The sequence below is a fragment of the Lutjanus erythropterus genome, chromosome 9, assembly GCF_056507025.1.
Source record: "Lutjanus erythropterus isolate fLutEry1 chromosome 9, fLutEry1.hap2, whole genome shotgun sequence".
Taxonomy (NCBI): Eukaryota; Metazoa; Chordata; class Actinopteri; order Lutjaniformes; family Lutjanidae; genus Lutjanus; species Lutjanus erythropterus.
This window is the reverse complement of record NC_139325.1, coordinates 40836005-40862097: the sequence shown is the minus strand read 5'-3', so window position 1 is coordinate 40862097 and position 26093 is coordinate 40836005. Positions and strand designations below refer to the sequence as shown.

Below are 26093 nucleotides of genomic sequence, written 5' to 3'. Positions count from 1 at the left end.
TCGGTAAGACCAAAAGTGACAATGGAAAAAACCCTGTAATATAACCAGACTACTTTACCTTGTAGCGCTTGAGTACTTTAACTTGTTTGTAACAGTTGGCTACGGTGCACACAATGAAGAGGAGGTGGAAAAAAGAGAGCTGCATCGGCTATTCTATGGACACGGAGTGGTTTTAAAAAGTCAGACAACAAGTAGAAAGCGATAATCTGGTGGTAATACATGTTTATTTAATTTTTCAGTTTTGCACATTAAATATTTATAAAATACCTTTGTAATGTAGATGAAAAATGTCCTAGTAATACAGTCAAGAGTACAGTAATAGATGCCATGCATTTGCCATATCAGTGTTAACCTTTTCAAAAGCATTTATGTAAAGACTTGTAAATTACCGTAATTAACACCCCAATAATACCATATAAGGCTGTGCTTCCTGCTCCTTGTGTCGGGAAGGTTTCATTCATGAAAATGGCGTAAAAGAGAAAAAAGAAGAACCTTACGAGTTTGACATTTTGCTCTCAGATATCCATAAAGGAAAATCTGTCATTTTAACAGCAACAACAGTGGAATTAAAAGACCTGCTGAAGCAAAGAAACGGGAAAAGCGAGTGCTGTTAATGTTACCTGAGGGTCAGACTGTCACTGAAATAAAAAAGAAATGTCTCTATGAAAAATGACTTCAGAGGAAAAAGAAAAGCCTCATCACTGCCACAGACAGGGACATGTTTTCATCATGGAAAAAGAGGACAGAATAAGTGAGGATGTTGGCCTGGACAGAGACTTCATAAACCTGCATGTGAAGATATACGACCAATACACCTGACAGCAGGTAATAATACATCATTGAATGAATGATGATAGGCTTTGTATGTAAATGTCATGGGTGAAAAACTTCAGCAGACTGACTACACATGACTCTACAACAGGTCTGCACCACTCGTAAATCTAAAAGAAAATTCAGAATATGAGAAATTTGGTGAATGTATGCACCACTTGTTCATACAAGTGATTCTTCCATGAAGCCTGTTGTTTAACGATTTACTCATAAAGAAATCTTTCCCTCGCCTCATGAATTCACCCGTGAGTGGCACAGGCCTATCTAAAAACCACATCTCTTTCATCACCTTAACCTGAGCCCCGACATCTATGGGAATTGGCTCTGGGTGACAGGCTAGGTTAGCGATTTTGCTAAGATTAGCCCAGCTCTCGTGCCACACGATAAAGGTTATCTTTTGGCATTGGCACCTATCTGCAGATTGCCCTGTCTATGAATAAGGCAATGTGGATGATTAAATTGGCAAAAGACACCCTGGTCTCACATACTGCACTGTATCACGAGGAGGAAAGGTCATTCAATATATATGGAAATCATTACTGCTGTCTGTGATTATAGAGCACAGCTTGGATCGTTTTCAGGAACTTGGAATGAAAGGTAGAAATGACGAAGTAGGCCTGTGGTAAAGCGTTCCTTTATATTCTACGAAGAGACCGTTTCTTAATCCTCCCCCTCTGAAACTGTCTATGTGCAGTCTCTGGGTTTCAAAGCATCCAATCTTTCCCAGCCTTGTGTGCACTGATGAGTCTTTGTTGAGGTGAAGCGCTGAACAAGGTCAGTGTGAGATGCAATTACTCGCTCTCACACAGGGACCACAAACACTACTTTATGACTGAATCATGCTGACGATACAGGCCGGTGTTGACATTTAGTGAAGAATCTCAATTGTTTCCATTAAAAGTAGGAATAGTGATGAAAAGATGGGAAAAAGGGCAAACCTCAAAGAGAGAGAGCAGTGTGAATCTGTGTTTAAATGCTATTTTGGGGCTCTGTTGCAGAGGAAGAAGCCCATCTGTCAGAGTGGATTCTTACATGAGTGTAATCTCAGAGGACAGGGCAGTGGCAAGATTCTCACGGACACCCGCACCCTAATGTATCCCAGACCCTTGAAACAAATGACCCAGATACTCACTGAATAAAGGCATTTAGCTGACCATGCACTGCAGATGTAGTGTTACTTACAGAGAGGTTATTATTAGTGCAGCCTGCAACAAAGCCCATAAGCAGCACTGTTACACCAGTTAATGTCATGTGAGCAGATCGGTCTGCTTGAGGGGAAGATTGTTTTTCTGTAGAGAGAAAAGAAAGACAGGAGTGACATAATATTTATCTGACTATCGCTCTCAGTTTCAAGGCTTGGTGTTGCATCATTGTTGGTGTGTTCTTCATGGACTTCACATCGAGTCAATGATACTGATTGTTTTCAAAGCATTCTGCAGCCATGCATGATAAGACAGAACCCTGATCTATGAAAAAACAAGTCTGTTCTTTTAAAGTTGCACTTGCACAAGAGAGTGCTGCAGGAATGAGTCCCAGAACCTGGAAGTGAGTTGGCATATTAGCACTTCTGGTTCCCTGTTGAAGTCAGTGTTCTTGTTTTTTATTGAATGGGTTTTTGGTTAGATGCCTAAAATGAGTTCCATGGTTAACACAAGCTTAAGAGATCTTGACATTTTGTTGTATGACATAAAATACCTCTTTACGTGTGACAGAGGCTCTCAGGGACGTTAGACGTCACCACACCAAACACTGCTCACTTTGTAGTGGTGATGTTGAAGTCATGCGACCATGATGTTGGTCATTCATTGTCCAGCGTTAGCTTTTTACCTCTGGCGATGCCTTTACACTTAAAAAAGTTATTAAAGTGCTGTTCATTTGTGAAGATTGTCATGAATTATCATAATCTACCACTCTCATCTGCCACATTTTCTGCACTAATCCAAAATCCAATCTCAGTAGCAGATTTTAGAAGTGTAGCTAGCTAATGTAAGCTAATGCTCAATCTACTTGAGTTAGCTAAGAAGTCTGTCTCTGGCCGACTTTGCAATGTTTCCATCTGAAAAACAAATAAACAAGAACCCTATAAAAGGGTCTTAAATATGTGTGGTCATTTAACAGCTGCATGCACGATATAACATTAATACTCACATACTGAGACTAAAGCTACATCCCAGCAAATGTTGGTCAGACAATGAACATACAGATATATATATTAGGGCTGGGACAATACACTTATCACCCAGTTCAGTACTATCACAAAAATCGGGTGTCAATTCAATATGTATTGTGATTTGCAGGTGCTGCAATTTGATATTACAATATAGAGATTTTAGTTTGTTTTTTCACCACTACATTGTGAAAAAAAGTTTAACCATACATTTCTAGATATTGTATATCATGACTGAAATTTCCAACAGTAATGCACATCACCATCAGTCATCACCGTCATCAGTCAGTCTTTCTCAGGTTTATTTTAGCAGCATGAACTGCATGCTTTTTGAAGTAAACTGCTATTTTTTACTATTCCTGCTTATCAAGTTAGGGCCGTAAAAATAAAATAAATAAAATGTTTGGTTAAATTAATGGAGTTCTTGCTGTGTATTTAAACTCATTGGGAATGTTTAATTTGACTGTCTGAGTTTGCTGTGTGTTGAAGCCTGAGAAAGAGATTATGAAGTGAATTCCACAGAGCACAGGCAATATATGCCTGTAGGTATTAGCACGCATGTCATTTTACGTTAAGCATATAAAGTAAAATGCATCAGTTTGTAAAGATAATATTATCACAATCGCCATGCTAATTTCTGTTAGCGCTTTAATTGGAATTCACATTATGTGTTAGCCTGGAGCTAATGGACTAAGCAGTTTGTATTTATACATGTTTAAAATCAATTCAGCAGTTTAAAAAAAATGATTCAGGAATCATAAAAAAAGAATCATGATGCTTTAGAGATCTTTTTTCTCTCCCACCCCTTACATATATGCATACATTAGACGGCAGAAATACACTCATTAATATTGGAAAAGGAAGAGCAGAGATTAGACTAAGTGCAGTAGACCTTGAGATGGTCACCCAGTCAGACCAGACGAACCGTGATCAACTCAGGAAGAGAACCGGGATAAGAACGAGCGAGCCAAAGTGAGATGCGGCAGCCCACCTTGATTCTGCACCAGCCCACATCCTTCTACTGAAAAGATGCCAAGTATTGCTCTTCTTAGAGCTCAGTGCACACCGCTTGCTTTAAGATGTGGAGAAAAGTAAAGCTTTACAGGGCTATGGTGCCACAGTTGCTGATCTATGATTGGACAGTTGATATTCAGAGGAGAGGCTTGGTTTAGAGTCAGTTGAACTTTATGCAGTGCCTTGAGTACCCAGTAATTACTGTGAATTGAATATGTCAGTTGAGCATAATATCTTGCATAGCTATTAACCAGGGTCGAGGAATTATCAGCCATTTAACTCCTGACATTAACCATGCATTAATTAAAGCTTGGTGAATTGGATTTTATGCAAACACCCAATAAACACCCAATAATGCTGCGTGACGTGCTGCGTGACGTGACTCAACTGGAGCTTCTCGCGATGGCCACAACGCTCACCTCTCAAAAAAACTAATGGCCAAGTGAGAGACTGTCAGATCGTGAAAAAGCTGGCCCTCAACCAGCTGCAACAAAGCACCACAGGAACGCCAGAGCCGGTGGGGGGAGGAGGTCTCCAAGCAACAGCCAGCGGTGGCATGCACATTCAGCTATTGACTTAGCCTTTATCCACAGCCCCTTGTGTGGTTGTCAGATCCCCTACAGCAATCTCGGAGCTGAGCGAGGACCTCTGCCATGCCTGCTCATCTCTATCTTTCCATCATGTCTAAGTTATTATCGCTGCCACAAACTCATCAGCCTCAGAGGAAGTGAGCATCTGCTTCTACTGGAGATGTTTGGGGACAGAATAGTTGGCTGTCTCTTTCTCTGTGGTGTCAGCTCCCGAATAGTGAAGCAGTAATGGAAGTGTTACCCTGAGGTGTGTGTAACATAGAGATTTGAGTGCAACTTTCACAGATGGAGGATTGCCTAGAGCAAGGAAAATAAGCCTATGTGGTTCTGTCAACAGGAGGAAATGTAGAAAAAGTAATGTTTGGAGAGAGGGAAAGTGGTCACCACAAGTTCAATCATCAACCACATCCGAAAAGATGTTTAAATCCATCAATCACTCAAGTTATAACCACCTGATTACAAACCAAACAGGACATCAACTAGTTTGTATAACATGTCGTCTGACCACGTCTGAAGTGTTTATAGCTGCTCTGAACGGCCACACTCAAAGATGTGGCTGTTCAAAAATAGGGGAAACACTCATTCAGGTATGAGGATAAAGGGCAAAAACTTTTAGACAGTCTTGTCTCAAAGGCATTCATAAGCCCCTTTCACACATGCAGTCTGTCCCTGAAATGTTCAGGAACCTTTCCTGCATGGGGTCAAGTGTGAAAATGGAAAATCTCTGCCACCAATCTCCCACCTCAAGACCTAGCAACATTTCAGGAAAAATTCTGACTGTCTTGTTAATGAAAGCAGTAACATTGCAAGGAAAAGCATGAAAAGGGTTGTTACCCTTTAGGAGGTGCATGCAATCCCAGAGACTGCAATCACAGGGACAACACTATTTTAATGTTCCTTTTAATGTAACTGATGCACATTATTGATTCAGGTAGATCACAGAAAAAATTGGGCTCACAAAGCCTGTTGAATATTAATATATCACAAGAGCACTGGACAAACACAGCTCTCCACCCGCCATGCTATGGAAAAAATCTGCCTTTGCCCCATCTTCTTGTGTTTTTGTTTTCGGGGCTTTTATGCCTTTAATTTATATGGCAGCTAAAGTGAAGACAGGAAGGTGGGAGAGAGTGCGGGGGCATGCATAACTTATTGGCATCAGTAGTTGTTGCACTTCCACCATCTGCTGGACTGCCCCTTGCCCCATCTATTTCAGCAAGACGGAAATGTTCCTGAATGTAGCTGCATGAGTGAATAATGACAAATACTAGTGGTGCCTGAAAGGTTATCCCAGTAATTTACCAGGAACTATGCGTGAAAGTGGCTATAGTGTTGCAGTCATTTGAAGAAGTCATTTTGTGGAGAATGGAAAAAAAGAGAGCTTGAGAGAGAAGTTGAACTCCTGCCTACTTCCTCACCTCTGCGCTCCTGGCCAATCACCACCAGCAGTGGGCACGCTTGTTGGATTGAAGCGTATGCCTTAAGGCTGCTCTCTGTTAATGGACATTCAGACCAAAATATGCTGCATTGTGTTGCCTCAGGTATCGGTAAAGCATGAAATATAAACCAGGAAGTCCAGTTTAAATCCAAGAATTTGAAGGTTTATCAGATGCCGTAACAGATATTTATAGTACTCAGAGACAGGAGTTTCAAACTCTGGCAAGTCAGCACAGAGGCCAATATTTTATCTTTAACAGTAGAAATGAAAGTAATCCACAAGAAGTGTGCACTTGCATGGATTTGATTGGCCTCTTGCTGGATGATGATGTGGCAGAAGTTTAGCCAGGGTCAACTTTTTGCTGGATGACCCTCTTTTATTCTTTTTCCTTTTCTTTTCCTTTTCTTTTTTTTTAACTGTTCCCTTTGTGTTTGTGCCTCCACTGTGTCACTGGATTGTTCGCATTCAAATAAATGGGCTGTTTCTTGTTTTTGTTTGTTTTTTTTCACAGAGGGTTGAAGTAATTCTGAATGCAGCCTTATCCGCAAATTCCACCAGGGGTGGCTGTGTTGCATTACGGCTGCGCTGCGGCAGCCGGAGCAATCCGCGGCCATTCAAGACAATGTTTGTGCCGCAGCGCGTCCCAGAATTGGTTCTCCGCTCCACTCCACTTCAAATACGCGCCGAGTCTATTTTTGATGGATGCGTGTCAGTTAGCACTGAGCAGATCAAACAAGCAACAAGTCAGACACAGAAAGGGCAGGGAGAATCTGTTTAATTTTCAAAATAAAAGACCCCGTGCAGACTCACGATCATAAAGACAAACAGAAAAGAAACTGTTTAACCACTAAGCCTACTTATCCATGGTAGAAACACATAGAACAAGGAAAGAGGACCTAATAAACAAAATCTTAGCAAATAAACATAATCAAGTGGGCAAAATGCTCTGCCAAAACGTTTCTGAAACACTGCTGGTGGGTCTCGCAGCCGTGCAGAGGACGGATCAGAACTGTGGCACAGACATGCCGTGTTTGGTGGAATCAACCAGTTAGACAATTGGACAACTAATTGGATGACTGAAGAATCTTGAGTTGTTTTTAATGTACTTTTTATGCGGATTTGGGTTTGAGTCATTAAATGAAAATTAGTCACATCTATGGCTCTTTAACAGGCACCAGATCTCTTTAGATCCTTTTGCCTGACTGACTGTCTCTAGTCGAGAACAACCCTTCAAGCAGGTCATTTACTGAACAGAGTTTTGGCAGGTTTTGGAGATTTGACATCTTCAGACTCATCCAATTCCAGCCAAAGCATGATTGAAATATTGAATTCCTCCAGTTTAATTCAGCTTCCGTTAAATAACACAACAGCAGAATGTATGAACAGCTGAATACGACCACCAGTTTGTGCTGTGGTTTGCCCTCACTTTATATTGTTTTGACAGGCTTTCCGAGCATACGTAACTGCTGGATATCAGATGTCAACATCTGTCTCTGTGTGCCTATAAATCCCAGTATTTTGAAGTTATTTCCTGTAGTTGGTTCAGATATTGCTCTCTCTGTCTGACCAAAACGCAACAGTTTGTCTGGAAGAGAAACAAAACCTGCAATTTCGTGTTATTTGGTCCCATTTGGTCATCATATAGTATCGCTTGTGCCTGCCAAAACAAATGAAACCAATATTGTTAATAATCCATAAATAAACCTTCCTAACATGTTTAATATGAATGTCAATGCCTTATTTGACAGCTGTGTCCTTTGTACAACAGGCATGCTCCATGTGTGGTGGAAGTTATCAATTAGTGCATCGCCAGTTCAAGCATTAGGTTTACAAAGACAAATGTGCAGCGTGGTCCGTGTACATTCATTACTTTTGTTATTTTATTTCCATACAAAAAAAAAATCCAAGATTTTCTTTGTGCCTGAAACAACACAAGTCCAGATTGGCGAAGTCCTTATCAAGAGTGTATTTTGAAGTAATTCCCCAGAGAAGAAGTAATCATAATTAGCTAATTAAAGAAGGCTTAAGAGAGGGGCAGAGTGAAAGAGTGGCAAAGTAGATTAGTGGAAATTTGCATGTGTTGACACTGAAGGAGGAAGGAAATGTCTACTGTCTAATTTCTATTTATGGAGAATGATCTGTTTTCAAGGGCATGCTTAGAGCCACATGCTGCTTTTAACGGTTTGCTGTTTGAGGTTATTACACAGACACGTTCAGGAAATCTCTGTCTGAGATTATTGCTTTATGTCTAAATAAAAGTGAACATTAATGCAACAGCCTTGAGTGAAAGCAAACCCTGTGTGTCAGGCAGTTGGCGCACACACATTTGTGAGCACATCTGCCGGCAGCTAAGGGTTGGCGTTAAACACCATCCCTGGTAATTACATGAAATCGGAGGGATTGTTCATTGTCCCGGGCTTTGTGATCTGGACATTGTCCCGGTCTCTTCCTGGCTCGGTGCCAGCTCAGGGTCTTACCACAAACAACAGTGGGGGAGGGAGCCCTTAATATGGAAATGGCATTAATTAGCGGGCCTATACAACAGATGTGACCTTCAGCCTCCACTTCAGCATAAATACTCATCTCATAAGAAAACCTGGCTGGAATATAAAAACATTTCGCACTAATATAGATACCTGTTTATGTAGCATCTCTTTTCTTACCAAAAGACTGAGGTTTTACTGAACACCCAGCAGAGGTGTGAAGTATCTAAATACAAATACTTAGTTACTGTACATAAGTAAGAGTTTATAAGTATCTGTATTGTACTTGAGTATTTATTTGCCTTTTACTTTTACTCCCTACATTTTAACACAAATATCCGTACTTTCTGTGCCTTACATTTTCAAAGCTGGCCTGTAACTTGCATTTTTAATGCATTTGAAGGGAAGTATTGATTGTTTTTATTTTGCACCATTGCTCGCTCCCTTCCCAACATCAACCCTGATTTAAATCTAAATGGATGAGACAACAACACATAGAAAAGATGATTTAAAAGACATAACAATAGGAGCAGGAATCTCTGGGTACCTAACAATTTGATTTTATTTGATTACCATCCAGAGGGCTATGATTATATGATAAAATGATGCTCAGTGCATCAAAATGTTGAACTTTTAAGCCATGGAGTGCCGGTTGGATTGTATTTATCTGCAGCTGCTCATGTTCAGCCATCCTCACCAAAACTCAAGAAGTACTCTAGTTCAGAAGTAAACATGATGCACGTTACGTGAACTACTTAACATGTCTGGATGATAGTAAAAAGTATTCACGTTCATCTTGCAAATGTAATCATTTAGACACTAAATTAAAACAAGATTGCAGCTGCTGCTTTTAGAGAAGATGAAGTACATCTCCGTGTCAACTGCTGATAACTCTAGTGTGTGCACTGTAGACTGAATCGATTCAGTCTTCCACGTCCACATCGCAATGCATCTAAGAATCGAGTATGTCGCCCACCCCTACATAACAAGACAAAAAAAAATATGTAAAAGACCTAACAAGACAAAAAAAGACATGAGACAAAATGATGTAAGAATACATAACAAGACAAAAACAATGTAAAAGACGCAGCACGACAAAAAAAAAGATGAAAATGACATAAAAGACGTAACAAGACAAGCATTCTTTATACTACATATGTTAAGTACTTTTTCACTTTTACTAGAGTAAAGAAATTGAAACAGTACAAGTATCTGTACTTGTACTTGAGTAAAGAATGTGTGTACTTTTGCCACCTCTGACACTCAGTTAGAAGCTCAAACTGGTTCACTGGTGTGTGTCGGTCTGATTTGCGCCGCAGTAGCTCAACTCCCAATAGCAGGTAATCTAATCTTCCAATCAGAATTTTGAAAGATAATCTAAATCCTACCAAAATAGCCTTGAACTAAAAAACTCCTCAAACCTCCACGGCTTCAGCATTCCCCAAATCTCCATCATTAACTTGTCAGAAGGAAGCGTTTACCGCCTGAGCTGCTCTTTCCCCCAAATCTCTGTCAGCCCGCTGGCAGTTTGAACACCAAGCTGTCGATTCCCGTGCGCTGTGCTGATTAACATATTAACACGTCTTTTGTTTCAATTTTCTAGCGCCGGCCCCAAAGGAGACAACATCTACGAGTGGAGGTCGACCATCCTGGGACCCCCGGGCTCCGTGTACGAGGGAGGCGTATTCTTCCTGGACATCGCCTTCACACCAGACTACCCGTTCAAACCCCCCAAGGTCAGCAGCCAGTAGACATAACTGTTAAAATATTTAAATGTTTGACAATCACCCAGTACCAACATCCTGCATGAGGTCTGGAAAGTCTGGAAAAGTGTGGCGAATATATCTGGGTCATTTACTGATGTGGAAAAGTTAAGCGTTGAACACAGATTGTGCTTTTGTGATACACACAGTGTTTGACCACACATTTTCTTCCTTCAAAGACACACAGTCCCTTTATATTTTGTGTTTCTTTGTGCAGAATAATTAGCAGTTACATACTGTATGCCCTCGTGGATTGTTGTTACTAGTAGATGGCCTACGCAGCAACATTAGTATTCATTTGGAGTCACATTTCTGGCCACTTGATGAATTATTCCAGTATGTAACCTCCTTTTACCTCATGAGAAATATATCTGGTTCTTTAGCTGCTAAATGTTCCACTGTTTTCACCCGCAAGTCAGCAGCTTTGTCTGCCTGTTTGGTGCTGAGCAGGTAGTGTGCAGCTGGTTTTATGGCTTTACATTCAGAGCTTCCAACAAAGCTTTGAATGTGTTTGTCATGTTTTATGACTTCATCAAATGAGTTAAAGGCTTGTGTCCTGATGGAGTTTGTCTCTGGCAGAAAAGAACTGGGTGAGATAAAAAAAAAACACAAAACGCTGCACGTGGGTTTTGTTTCTATGACAATAATATCTTGACGACATCTAATACTGCTATTAGCTTAACAAGGGCATTGTTATGTAAAACAACAACTGCAGACAAAGCAGGTTGAAGTATCAGTTTTTTAGTTCTCTGCCCCTGATTTTCTTCTTGTCTGTCGCTGTTCTGATCTAATCTTTATCTGCAACTCCGCAGAAATACCAGGTTTAAGAAGAATGAATAGACATGGAACTGTTACCTTGGCTTTAATACTGGTTCCTGAACAATACCTTTCAATACCGAGACCATTTTAACAAAACGAAAATTACATTACACACTGAAGTGCAATTACTCACTTTCAAGGAGGAACCTATTCAGAGACCTGGGAGCAGCTCAAGACTCTGAACACTTTACTCAACCAGGGATAACTGAACTAAAATGAAGAAACTGGTGGAATATCTGTACTAAGGTTGGGCTGATGGATGATTCCGTCGCTCAGCTGGAATGCCAGTCAGAGAGCACAAAAATGAAGGATGAGTTTGTTATAACAGCACGTTGCATCTGATTTATTAATACTTTTTATTGTCATCTTATCACGGCGTACGTTACACATTTTATATAACCTGTGTAAAGATGACAACATTTCTTATCCATAAATAATCTGAGGAGGTGTATCAGCCAGTGACTGCCTTCATCATAATGACAGTTGATGTAAGTTAAAATAGGTATTTAACAGTATTTAGTGCACAGGTTTAGGTTATTACAGTATTTTGATATAATACATTCATACAGCACTCCTTAGGTATAGAAATTTGGTACTGAATGATAGTTGATAGTATTGAAGCAATTCAGTTGGTAGCATAAAAGTACTAAAGTTTGGCACCCAGTTGTACTCAAAACTTGGTTTGGAATTTAAATTCCAACCTTATGAACTAAGCTTCAAACTATTCATCACAAACCTGGTGAGTTAATCAGAGGTTTTTAAACACTGAGCTGAAAGATGCTGAAATACTCCGTAGAGCTGAGGGCAGTGATAATTCTCTGTTCAGGTAGTTGTGATCCATCATAAAAGATTAGAACTGCTTTAACCTTGATTTAAGCTTTTTGTATTAAGTCTCTTCATTCTTGTTTTGAGGAGGGAGGGGTGCCTCAAACTACAAAATGGCCCACATTTTTCTGATGTGCACAGTCTGCCTGCTTTCCCATGAAAATTGGGTTTGTCAGCACAGACTCTCATTATCTTAAATTATGTGGGCCATGGCTTTCCCTAGTAGCCCAGTGACAGACCGGCAGCCTGTGCAGGATTTACCCCGCCTCACGTCCTGCATCTGCTGGATCAGGCTCCAGCAATGGACCTTTTTTATATTGGTCAAGATGTGGCGAGGGAGGTGAATTGTTCTCCACACTTCATCATGTAGCCTGTAATCGACAAAAAGGTGTGTGTTTATTTTTCAGCCCTTTAGCCAAATCATATTGTTTCATCTCAGCCCGATAGCGAATGTTCCCCAGGCCCAGAACCAGTCCACAGCCAGGGATCGTGAACCCCGCTGTACAAGATAAGCTGCTATAAAAAATGAATGGATAGATTCATGCAGTGTGACTTTTATGCGTGTTGACAACAGCGTAACGTGACAAAAATGAAGTACCAGTTCATGGAAATGATGATAGTAAGCTAGCAGAGCACATTATATCACGCTGTCGGTGTCATGGCAGGTGTTCAGAGCCTCGAGGTTCATACAAGTGGTGGAAATCCTTGAAAACACTTTAATTTTATGTTTTCAAGGTTTGAAAAGTGCTCTGATTTTGGATAAGGTGCCTCAGTCTGCTTGAATAATAAATGTTAATAAATCTCCATCTGGTTTAACAGTTTGTTTTCCAGATAAAGAAATAAAATAAGTGTGAGAGAGCTTAATGTGGCTTTTGTCTTTCTGACAAAATGAAGACGACTCTGCTCTGCGCGTTGGGCTGCGGGGACACGAGATGAGAGCACTGCGACATGTAAATTCTGGAGGGAGCAGCAGCCTGGCTGAACACAACAGAAATACATTTTTTCATGCCACCAAGCATATTCTGCCATTTTCTTATCACATGTAGAGCTGATCTGTGTAATAACCTCATGAATTATGAAGTTAAAAGGAGCATTACCTTGTACAGCCTGCGAGGAGAGGCTTCTCTCCTGTCTGTCTGTGTTTGTCTGCTCCTGCCGTTTGTCTAAACACAACTGACAACATGTGGAATAGGTGCATGATTAAAAATCACATGACAGCATTTGGTGTAGCTGTATGGTTGTCCAGGTGGAAATTGTAGACCTTTTGAATCGTTTGTCTTGTCCATGCTGTTCACTGCCAGAAGTCTGTGATAGTGAGAGGCAGGATTGTCAAGATACAGAATTTTAAACATAGATACAGAGCTAGTATAAAAACACGATACTCGATACCTCTTTGATGCCACGCCAAAAAGAAAAAAAGTCCCAGGCACAAAAAACAGGATAATTTGCCGCTGGTACAGGCGAAATCGCTGAACACTGTCTGGTCTCGCTGCAAGTCAAATTTCAGGCAGGACAAACAAAACTGAACTGAACTGAACTGAACACTCACATCACTTCTTTAATCGCTCTGGTGCTTTCAATACTATGAAATGTTAGTATTATATTATTTTTAAACACACAGTATTTAAAAACATTACCAGGAGGAAACTGGGAGAGGGCAACAAAAAACAGGAGTCTCCCACGAGAGTCGGCACGTTTGCTGCAGGGTGCTGGAAAAGCTTGAGAATGCACCTTGAAAAGTGCTTGAATTTGACTTTGGAAACAGTGTAAGAAACCTGAGAGTCAGTGCTGCAGCTTTCTGACACGACTTCTTCACAGCCTGGTTTGCACTTTTCCACTGTTTTGTTTTATAAAGAATCAACATGATTTGAGCTTTAAATCTGGGTGGTGTCAGACCCTGACCTGCTGGCTGCAGAGCGTCTCAGGAACCGCTCAACTTGTTTTATGCGCTGCTGTCTGCAGAGTACTTTAAGGATGTTGAGTGGATGTCATTATTGAACACGCAGTCCCGTCAGGGCCAATCTCCCTTTAGTTTGCCGTGCACCCCATTACCCTTTCACTTGGCCTTCATTTTCTCTCCCCTCCCTGTCATGCACACCCCTCCCTGCGCTCGCTCGGCCTCTTTTCCCTCTTTCTCGTCCTTTGTGCTGTGTAACCACCAGCTCTGTGTTTGACAGCAGACTCAAACAAATCCACAGGCTCCGGCCCAGCTTTCTGTTGCCAGAGGGACTCGAGTGTTTCCGCCCCCTCCAATACCTCCTACCCCTCTGACACACTGTGATCTGCAGCCAAACCCCCCTGCACACGCACACACACACACACACACACACACACCAAACCCTTCGGCCTGTAGCTGCCATACACTCCCTCACTATAGAAACGCTCCAGTGGAGCTCTGTTGCTGAATGCACTTAGACTTCAGGCTTGGGAATTTTGGATCCAGAACCCGACTCACTCTTAAAATCTCTAAAGAGAAACAAGAGCCGACAAGTTCGTCAGGTGGATGCGTTTCTGCGTCTGAACCGAGGCCAGAGGAGGAGCACAGAGTCTGCACAGGGGTTGGTTATTTATAACGTCCTGCTCTGTGTGATTTTTGGGGAATGCCAAGGCTCATTAGAGATTTCCTCTGGAAGGTCAGGGTCAGCGGGGCCAGATGTTGGTGATTGGTCCCGACAATTGACACCACTGTTTGCCCCACTGTGCCAAACAGATGTCAAGCTCACATCCAGGCCGAGACAGACCACATAAACGGTGCTGGTTGGTTACTGAGGGAGTTTCAGATGAGCAGTTTCAGCATAAATCCAGGCAACATCAGTTGACATGTTATGGGCTTTTTACTGTGACAGGAATTCATTTACACTTGTGTGCCGGAGTCAGATAGTCAAAGTGGTAACAAAACTGCTGTTGTTTGTTGTTTTTTTGATTTTACACCATGCTGCCCTCTGTTGGTCAATCTGATTTAGTAAATGAGAATTGCTGTAGGAGGTGTTTATCTCTGATTTGCACCCCATTTACACCTGGTGTTAGAATAAGATCTGTATCCAGGTATGTTAACCAGATCCAAACGATGTGCCTTCTGCCTTTGTTTTAAGTCCGGTCTTGTTACTGCATTCACATTATCCTCACTGAGATCAGATCTCTGTCCTTCAGAGCAACAACTGGATGAGTTTTCTGAGTTGTTGAGTTGGAAAAAATACTATATAAACTTTGTGAAACACTGTCCAAGACGTATTCTCTGTAATTTGTCCCTTCTTGCAAATTCAGCAAATGTAATTCATCAAGTCAGAGGTTTTCAGAGTGGAAGGCGGGCCTCCCCTGAGGGGCACCAGTGAAGGAAGGCTCAGTGAATCTAAGTGAAAAATTATTTTCATAACTTATTACATTAGTTCTCAAAGGAGTTTGCACAAAAGAGCCTAAATGTGTGTGATGTGGTTAAAGCAGTGGTTCTTAAATAGGGCTCAGTGGCACTCAGCCAGGGGTCTGTGAAAAGTTTTCTGATTCATTCCTTTAAATTATCATGATATAAAAAATGATTTATTTACTTTTTTTTTTCAAAAATCATCTTAGTTCAATGATTAATAGTCAAGTGTATGTCACCCACACGTCACCCTTCAGTGTACTCCCTAATCCAAGTGATATGCATAACGGGGTCCCCGGCATATTTTGTATTTTGTAAAGGATCCTTGGCTAAGAAAAAACTGAGGACCTCTGGATTAAAGAGATAATTCAGAGATATTGAAGAATTTTACTGGTTTTTTTTTTGTTTTTTTGAGTCTGTGCCTTTGGACAGACATTTTTATGTATTTGTTGTCTGAAGTTATGTCAAAGAACAATAATAGTCTGTCCTGGCCTGAAGTCTATGGGATCAAACAACACAATCATGATGATGGGTGTAACTAAACAAGTAAACTAAGAGGGAGGGGAGGACGCCTGTTTCCAGACCTGGTCTGAGGGGAGGCCCACAGTCTCAGACTCTGAAAACCTCTGCGTTATGATATCTTTTCCTTTGTAAAAAAAATTTTGTGTCAGTGAATAGTTTTCTGTGACTAGATGAATTACATGCCTTGTTAACAGCAGAATAGCTGCACAGATGAGTGTAACGTTCACAGTTATTTCTTGCTGTATTATCATTCATTTCCCACCTTCATTGTTTTCATTTTTCATGCAGTTCTGTTGAATAATGCATCTTTTAGAGCATAGAATAGACTTGAAATCAGTAATTAGAGCATTGGTTCCCAACCTGCAGTCCAGGCCCCCCCTAGGGCACCGCCAGAAATCACAGGGGGTCCCCAAGACTTCGTCTGCTCCGAGGTCCTAAAAATGAGATTTGCACCTGTTCACTAAAATCACAATTTCAGGGTTTGTGTATCTTTCCCAAAGTCGAATTGAAGCATATTTATATACAAAATGATCATTTCACCTCTTCATCACATTAAATCAGATCTTATTGTGCTATTATCAACCAAAATTATGTTTTGTGATAGAAAGTTTAATGTTTCATAATGTGTCATCTGTCTATAAGTAGATTTGGTTTCCTGTAAGGGTCACGAATTTTGTGCATTTTCCTTTTTTCTCATTATATTTTGTTTGTTTTTTCTCTTTTTTTCTTATTTTAATTTTAAGTTTCCTTATTTAATGAATGTCTCCACCAGATAAAACAATATCAAATGGTGCAATTAATGCCATTTAGACTATAGATTAATTACCAATTAATACATGTTTAATCAGTTAAATTCTTAATTTACATTAATTGATCTCAGCTTTCCTGAGATGTAAGTGGGAGGGGCTCCAAGGAAAAAGAGGTTGAGAAGCTCTGAATCAGAGGCATGACTCTTTCAAACTTCTCTCTTGCTCACTCTCGTACAGATCACAGCACATTGTACAGATTGTATTTAAAGATAAGGGCGCTGTATAAGCCAGACGACCTCCAGATGTGCTCAGACAGATGTGATCCCATTCTGATCGGGACACGTTTACACCTCGCATTAACATGAGTTTATCCTTATCCTTATAACATGTCTGGATACAGATCATATTTTAATACCAGGTGTAAATGGGCTGTAGATGGAGCAGATTTTCAAGCCATGAAAAAAACTCAGGAACCATAAACCCAAATAATAAATGCTTCACCGACTGCAATAAAATACCGTCCTTTTAAATATACTGTATACTTGTGGCTACATGCTCCTCCAGCAACAGTGACAAATGGTGTTAAATGGCCCTCGGTGGAGCAATCAGGCAGAGCCATTATACTGCTACTGATGCTGATACATCAGTGTTAATGTGAATAAAAGAGAAAAAGGAGGTGAAAGGCCCACAGCAGCTTTTAACTGTCCTCCATGTCTCACCTAATATTACTCCCAGTTATAACAAGCCTCTCAACCTGGCAGGGTTTCTTTCGGGCTTTAAAACACATCTTGTGAGGACATCGCTGAGTCACAAAATATGATGTTAATATTTTTAATTTATCTCTTGCTAACATGCTTTTATTTGAGGTTTTAACTGATAACTTGTTGCCCCCTTTTTTAAGTCTTTTATCTGTTTTCTCTGTTCATACACGTGAAATATTGTCATCTGTACAGCAGTGGCTCTGACTGTTGAATTATTTAGGTTTTTTTAGGTTTTTATATAATTCTGTAGCTTCCCAGTAGTGTTCCTTAAGTATCAGCTGATTTCTGCATGACGATGCTGTGACAAAAACCCCCGGGGTTGAGGGAGGGGAGGGCATCAGCGCCGTTACCTACATCACCAGTTTTTGCTTACAGCTGAGTGGGTGTCTCCATTTGAAAAACCCACAAAAGACCACTAATGGAGTTGCACTGTAATTAATATTGGTTGTTTAAAGTGGTGGCAGTTATGGAATTAATTAAATCCCATTTCATTATTCTGTTTATTGTAAGTTGCTCTGAAAAGGGACATCAGCAAATTACTTCACAAGTCACTTTTATAACATCCTATTAGATGGACATTATGGGTAAGATAATATTGGTTTTCTGGGCAAAGTGGAAAAGAAAATTGGTTGAAACTCTACTGCTGTTCTTCTCTTCTCTTTTTGAAACGCTCCTGTTAATCTAGTACACACATCATGGTCTTGATGTAAAGTAGAGCTAAAGAAAATAGTTCATTTAATTTCCCAGAACCCCAGCTGACATATTGAAGTAGCTTGAATTTCCTGTTGTTGAATTGTTTTAGCTTTAAATCATGTTACACCTACAGATTATATCTTTTGTCTCTTGATTTGTGTCATTTGTAAGTCTTTGCACAAGCGGAGGCTATTTCTACCATTAAAATGCAATAAATGAGGCATTTTAAAATCTAGTGAGGTATTTAAAGAGAAATAATCAGCAGCTGTTTTAATATGAACAGATTGGAGTGAACTGCTTTTGTTTTTAGCTGCAGCTCCTGTGTGTCCGTTTGCTGGAGGATCGGTGTCAGAAAATGGGAAGCTGACTGTGTTTGATGTTTTAATTTCATAATCTAACCCGGAGTGAATGTTATTATTTTTTGGTAATACAGCGATCGCATCATTTGCAGTGTCGTACACTGAAACACTTAAACAATGATCGATTATTGAAGGTCAGTAAAACAAAATATGGTGCATTTAAAAGCTCTTTGGTTTCAGGGTCATGCAAGCAAAGGTTCAAGTAATTTGAACTCGAATTTCGTGGTAATTTTGAGTAAACTGTGTCATGAAAGCGTTTGATGTCCAACAGCAGTCGGGAAAAGTAACTTAACCCATTATTACCCATTATTTTGTATCAGTCTTATTTAGCTTATTTATTTCTTGTCTAGAGGATCAATAACACTCTGGTATTTGTCCATTAAAGTTTAAGTTACAGCCAGAAGATGCTTAGCTTAGCATCAAGCAGGCCAAACAGCTAGCTGGGTGCTCTCTTAAAGGGATAGTTTGGATTATTTGAAGAAGGGTTGTATGAGGTACTTATGGACAGTCAGCCAGTCGGTCGGTATATTAATTACAGTAGATGGAGGTTTTTACACCCACACTTTGGAGAAGCAGAGAGCAGAAAAATGTTTTTTAGTCACCTTAAAAAAATGTATATCAGTTTACATGTACACTTAGTTGGAAAAGAAGGTCTGATGGATGGATGTACCCATCATCTTTACCTTGTTGAACCTATGTAACACATTATTGAGCTTTGGAGGTGCTGTTAGGCGTTGATGTTGACATTTCTTCCCTCCACCGGTCTCACTGTTATGAAGTCATATTTTCTTGTATTAAGCAAATGAGAATGATATTTATATTTATATTTCCATCCTTCTGCATGTCTGAACTGTAGCGTGTTTGTGTGTGCAGGTAACATTTCGTACGAGGATCTATCACTGCAACATCAACAGTCAGGGGGTGATCTGTCTGGACATCCTGAAGGACAACTGGAGCCCCGCCCTCACCATCTCCAAGGTGCTGCTGTCCATCTGCTCCCTGCTCACAGACTGTAACCCAGGTAAGATCAGCGTCTTAACACAAGCGCTTTTCACTCAGACAGCTTTTTATTATGAGACCTTTGTAAGAAGGTTTGAAGAAATCTCTTATTCACCGCAGTAAGATGTAACTGAGAGACGTTTTTTTTTGCTATTTGACAGTTAAATTCCATTTCTCTCTCTTCTTTTAATGTGATTATTTTCACTCAAGGCCAAATTTCTTGTTGACACGCTGTCAAAATTATGTTTTCAGAGTAGTAACCGCATATTAAGTCAGCCCTGACCAATTCAACCCCTCATTGTTTCCCAAGGCCGTCGAGCACTGACGGATTTCTGGCACAGTCGGTGACCGAAGTTGTAAATAATAAAACCACATTTTCACTGCAGAAAATGCGCCAATTGAGCTGCTTAGAGCGGAGATCCACGTTGAAAAAATGACAACAACGCTGATGATATCTGCTCGCTCTCTTTAACCATCATCTGGTCATAATTAAGGATTTTAAAGTGCGGATTGGTCGGACAGAGTGCGGGCTGGGAAATTAGTGTAAAAGGCAAGAAAACTCTGAACCTGGTGAAGGTGTAATTGGGTCAAGATGTAAGATGGCCACTTTGTGCTGTCTCACATGAAGTAAATTTAGAGTTCAGTATGATCTATGTGAGCTTAATGGAAACCAGCCAAGACCAGGGAATTAACTTGCAATGTGGTGGTTTTATAGTCATTTTAAGTCTGTCCACAACTCCTCTGCCTCAGTCTTTACACAGGCAGACTGTGCTGCTCCTGGAGGGGCTGTCTTTGCTTTTAATATGATTAACTGCTTTATTGATACAGCTGAACTGAAAAAGGATAATCAAGTCTACTGAAGGTCTCCACACCATAATAAAATGAATGCTGCATCTGTCACATGGGAACAACTCCTGGAAGCTACAGCTGATGAATCTAGTAGATGGTTTAATGATGTAGAATGAAATCAGATTGCATTTATATCAATCATGACTGTGTGTTTTCCCATTTGGCCATAAGTTTTATTCTATTTTTTCCCCTGGAAAAAAATAGATTCTTTGATGCATCATAATTCTCTCTTGAAAGATCATGATTGATGTGAAAAGTCCAGTTCTCTACATTATGATCACCTGTAACACTGTTCGCTTCTTATGACTGAAGCAGTGACATCATGAAAAGTAACATGTGAATGTGTTTAAGTTCTAAACTGGGTTATTTCTTGAGTTTTGGTGAGGATGGATGAGTGTGAGCAGCTGCAGATGGACACAATCCGACCAGCAACCCCCTGCTTTAAAAACTAGCATATGGAAGCATTTTGCTGAAGTTAAAGGGAAAAGAGACGTGAACAAGAGACACAATTTATTTCATAGAGTTGTTTAACTTAACTGATTATGGATCATCACATATACACTATGTTCTAAAAGTAGAAAGTCGTCACAGTGAAAAAAAAAAAGTCAGGCCTGTTGAAATCAAACATTTTGATGCATCAGTAATCGTTTTATAATTGTACAGATGGTGCAAAATTACAGATTGGGTCTGTTCACTTTAAATTTTCAGGTATCAAATATGCACAACAATAATTTGGAGCCAAATTATGTTGGCAAAATAATTAAATTTGAACACCTATTCAAAACTCTGCTTCTTGACAGGTTGTAATAGATCAAATAGAAGTTTGATGATTTTTGTGATTACTCTTCCTTCCTTGCACGATCGTTTATACAGTCTGTGTCTGAGAGGAAAAAAAAACTTTTGACACGTCTTGTGAGTCTTGTGGTTCCCGCTCAGCTGAGGTGAGTGATTATACTGATCTTCTGTCTGTGTTTGCACCTTTCAGCCGACCCTCTGGTGGGAAGCATCGCCACACAGTACCTGACCAACAGAACAGAGCATGACAGAATAGCCAAACAATGGACGAAGAGATACGCCACATAGACTCCCCCGCCACCGAACACCCCCTCCTGTAACCCCCCTCCCCTTCACTGTACCTCTCTCTACCTCTCGCTCTCACCCATAGTCTGTCAAAGCACACTCACTAAGTGCAACGGTAAACCTGCCCTCCTATCACCCTCCTCCTCCTCCTCCTCCTCCTCCTCTTCCTCCTCCTCTTCCTCCTCCTCTTCTTCCTCCTCCACCACCGCCCCAACATTTTATCTACCTTTTCTGTGTAAAAAAAAAAAAAAAATCAAACAAGACAAAAAAATGTCCTTTGTTCCTTGTTGACTTGAAAGCTTCTTTTTTATACAAAGAGTAGATTGGGATTTTTATTTTCCAATATCTGAATGTTGGAAGTATTGTATTGGAGAAAAAAACACAGAATATTATAATTATCATACGCATTGTCCTCCAGCTCTACAGTATGTATTCTCATTTTCTTAGTGGCACCTGGAACAAACATGCAGAATATATGCTTTTACTTTGTTTTTTTTCCTTGTTTTTTGTTGTTTTGTTTTTTTTGTATTTGTCATCAATATGTTATCTGCATGGAACAGGAAGGTTTTGCGTCAATGGATCCTTCATGCTTTTTAACTTCCTCTGATTTTGTTTGTACTGTATGTATTTTTTCAAAGGCTTTTGAGGCAGACCACAAAAGTATAGGTCTGCCTGTGAAAGAGGCAGGACTTGTATATTTACTGGCTACCCGCCACCTCTGCAATTGCAGAGTGGTTTGTTGTGCACTTGTATTACTGAAGCACCCAATAAAACACACTGTGGTTGGCTTGTGAGAAAACGCTCGGCTCCGTCTGGGATTTGTGTTCGACTGCGGCCTCTGTGTTCTCAAACATTTGCACCTATTCGTGCGACCGTCCGTTCATTCTGTCCAGCTCGACTCACACCTGGTTTTACGTCTCACACACACCTGGTTATAAAACGTTACAGTCGGAAATATCAGCTCAGAAATCTGCTTCAGCTGGGCGTGGCTCATTGTGACCGCTGCCATATCTTGTAACTTTTATTACCACTATCAAGAATGTGTGAAGTTTTTATATCTCAGAAACTCATGAAAGGATCACAGTTAAATTATTTCTTTGGGTGAAGGAACCTGTATCAAACATCGGACAGCTCTGCATCTCATAACAAAGCTGTGATTAGGGAGACCAGGTGAATTTCAGGACAGTGGAGTTGGGGGTAAGTGTGTCATGTCAGAAGGATTCATTTATTGTTTGGGACAGAATTTGGGATTTGAGACTCATCATTTTTTCAGGACGTCTGGTCACACGAGCTTTGATCAACACATACACTTGAAGTTTTCAGATTTTCCTAGATGTCTGCTGCAGTCTGAACAGACAGACTTTGCAGTGTTGTACTGTATCGTTTGCACCAGTTCTCACAGACATAAAGTGGTGCAACTCCAGTTTTTTTCACTGATTGATTTTGTTGTTGTGAATATTATCATCTCCACAACTAGAACTATCGAGTCTCTCTAAATCACATGATAAAGAGTAGAGCTGCTCTACATGAAAGGTGCCCTGAGAGAACTTCTGTTATTATTTGAAATTGACTTGACATCAACATGTCCGGATAATTCTTTATTGATCCCCCAGAGGACAGATGAATGCCTCAATAAGTAATCACAGGTAATAGCAGCAGTACACACACAATAGACCTACACACAACTAGTGTTGTACTTAAACAAATAGTTCAGCACCGTCTCAGGCACAGGAGTGGTTTGTGGTTTGTGGTCATGAGCAGATCCTAAATCTTGGTGCAGCTTTGTGTAAAGGTGCAGGGGTGAGAAAATGAGCAAGGAAAGCACAATGAAAAGTTTGTCTGGCACTTAGAGAAAAGGATCTTTCTTTTCTATATACTGATCAAATGGTATAGCATGATGACGCATCCACAGCCGCTTTCGTTCAGGCTACCACAACTTCTAACCTGTCACCAGTCATGTTTGTGTCAGTGCTTTAAAAACAAAACAAAAAAAACTCGGGCTTCCTGCTGTAGAAACAGGTCTGAACTAGAACTCGGTGGAGTACAGATCTCCACCTAGGAACAGACAACTGCCAGATGCAACCAGCAGAGAGTGTAATGGTTTTGTAACCGAGCCTCCAGGGTTCACCTGACAGTAACAAGTAAACAATAAACAGGATCATCAGTCCAGACTTGTCATTTATTGAAAACACTTTATTATTTATTTAGCTTAGAACATAACAACAATAATAGATATAGAAATCTACATTTTTGGAGAAACTCAGAAGCTGAAATACTAAATAATTTTGATTGATGTTGCCTTTTCCAAAGGTCAGAACCTGCAGGTCTCAGTGGAAGTTGTGGCCATTCAGACGGTTAATGTTTCAGCTGATCAGATCTTCCCCAGTAACTGAATTTAATTCAACCAAGTCATACTATACTCACATTTCTATGTAATGTAACAATCTGAATGAAGCAATTTACGGCTGATTTTGTAGTGAAGTCTGAATCTCTCTTTAGTTTACTGACGGACCTTGGACTCGTGGATCCGTATGTGCAGATGCACAGCAGAGATCAACGATCAATTTCATATCGTGCCTGACTTTAATGGTTCGTATTGGGTGTGGAATTGATCTGCAGATTCTCTGGTTACACCTGACAGAAATAAGTACTCTGATTCTTCACAAGGGGCCACACTGTTTACTGTTAATTGTGATCCTCATTCATTTCTCTTCTTGGGGTCCACATTCAAATAAAATACAACGTTTGCACTTCATACAGTAAACAATAAAGAACTATTTAAATCAAATAACAATCAAACGTCCATATTGGTAAAACTCAAAGGCAGCTGACGTCCGTCTTCAAGAAGCTTCATATGTCTCAGTTATATCTGCCATATCTTCTGGATCAGTGTCCTCATTTACACCATATTCATGATTGAAAGATCTCATATCATCATTTCATCAGTCATCATCTCATTCAGACGATCCGACCGGTCCGATAACGTTTTCAGTGTCTACAGGAGCAGCTCAATCCTGTTCTACAAAATCATTTTCATCCCAGATCTTTACTTCTTCTTCAGACCACAAGTGTGGCTGTGAACTCAACACAATCTTATGAGATGAGTCTGTAAAGAACAAATACTATTAATCAAACAGTTCTTTTGTCCTCTCCTGCCCTGCAACTACTCTCATGTCTATTGATTTATATTTTGTATCTTTATTGCACAAATAATCTAAACTAAATTCAAACTAAAATGGTTAAATATAGAAGTATTGACATGTTGCTGAATGCTTACCTTCTCTAAGTTTTGCAGTAGTTATATTTTTACAGCTGCGGCTCATGGAGTCCAGATTTTTCTGCTAGAAATGTAAGAAAAAACACCTACAATCAAAGGTGAATACAGAATCTTTCTTTGTTATTACATTTGACATTTTCCTTTGGCCTGACAGTTTTCCACCGGGGAAGTTGTATTTTTAAAACAGATCACCAACAGTGGATTGTAACTAAGTATATTTGCTTAAACACTGTAATAAAGTCTAAATCTCCTCTGTCATTCTATATATTCTACTATAAATTAAGCAAAGAATCACCGTCCTGATAATATCTCATTGTAACACGTCTGATTTTGTTTCATAATACACATTTTGACAAAATCTGTGTTGTGGAAAATGTATCTTTTGAGAAGCTCTCCCTCTGCCTGTAGAGAGAATCGAGGATATTCAGTGTTTCACGAGGGAAAAAGGAAAGTGCTTAAATGATAATCAGTTTTTTTTCTGCGCTGCATCTGCTGGGATTCAGACTCCCCTGAGCAGACCGACTAACGGAGCTATGAGGAAAACAAAGGGAGGCAGAATCTGCTTTTACATAAACGAAGGTTGGTGTTCAGTGTCACAGCCTTCAAATCATGCAGTCCTCACTTTAAACCGCTTTATTCACTGCGGGAGTTTTGCTCATTTATTCTGTCTGGTTTTTTTTTTGCATCCCACCTCAGGTCTGTGTTAGTGAGGCTGACCAGACAGCACAAACACCTGCTCCCTGTTTATTGTTATTTGGCCATGAAGTGCCAAAATACAGACAGCATTATTATGTGTTGCACCAGGGGAAAAAAAAAATAACACGGTAAAGGACGCACATCGCTCTGTCCCCCGAGCAGCCTTGAGACTCTCTGATCGCCCGGTTCTTCTTAAACCAATTTACAGGCAGAGACTAAAATCTGCTAAACCTGTGGTCAAGACTGAGGCTGCAGAATCTCAACTTCCCAGGGACACGTGCAGGGATCCTGTTTTTGGACTTTGGCTTGGCGTCCTAGAAGTTCTCCCACTCCACTCACCCAGCCTGTCAGTGCATTACCAAACCTCCTGCCAGACTGGCGGGATCCTGGTGCAAATGCCATTAGAGAAAACCTACTTTACATTTTAATGAATGTTCTAATTGGCTGGTAAGATGCATAAATAATAAGATGGCCATTAGTGTGCAAGACAGTAGCCAGCAGGCTGCTTGCCAAAGTGGCTACAGCCTCCATGCCTGCATTAATGGGTGCCGGGATAACAACACCAGATATGTATAATTGCCAAAGATTAGAGGAAATTATCAGTAATAGCAGTCATAAAACTTGTCTAAATTATCAGCATTTGTTGGATCTTAAAACTACCTTAAGTTGCTCTTCCTGAAGGTTTGTGAAAGATAAGATTTTTGCATAGATCTGGTAATTTATTCACACTGTGAATCAAGCATCATGGGTGTGAATGTGTCACTCTGCGTATGTATTATAGCCTCCAGCTTCACTGTGTTGAAGTGTTGAAACAGACAGA

At 40.3% G+C, this 26093-nt stretch overlaps 1 protein-coding gene across 2 annotated transcripts in view; it reads left to right on the top strand.

The window, feature by feature from the left end:
• The window catches only part of LOC146322208 (ubiquitin-conjugating enzyme E2 E2), a 43579-nt gene extending 21480 nt beyond the window's left edge, over nucleotides 1-22099 (top strand). For both annotated transcript variants that reach the window (XM_084727618.1, XM_084727617.1), the window contains exons 4-6: nucleotides 10127-10259; nucleotides 19246-19393; nucleotides 21206-22099. In XM_084727618.1, coding sequence (XP_084583744.1) covers nucleotides 10127-10259; nucleotides 19246-19393; nucleotides 21206-21303 — 379 coding nt within the window. In that variant the 3' untranslated portion in view covers nucleotides 21304-22099. The remainder of the gene's footprint in view (nucleotides 1-10126; nucleotides 10260-19245; nucleotides 19394-21205) is intronic.
• The last annotated feature ends 3994 nt before the right edge of the window (nucleotides 22100-26093 follow it).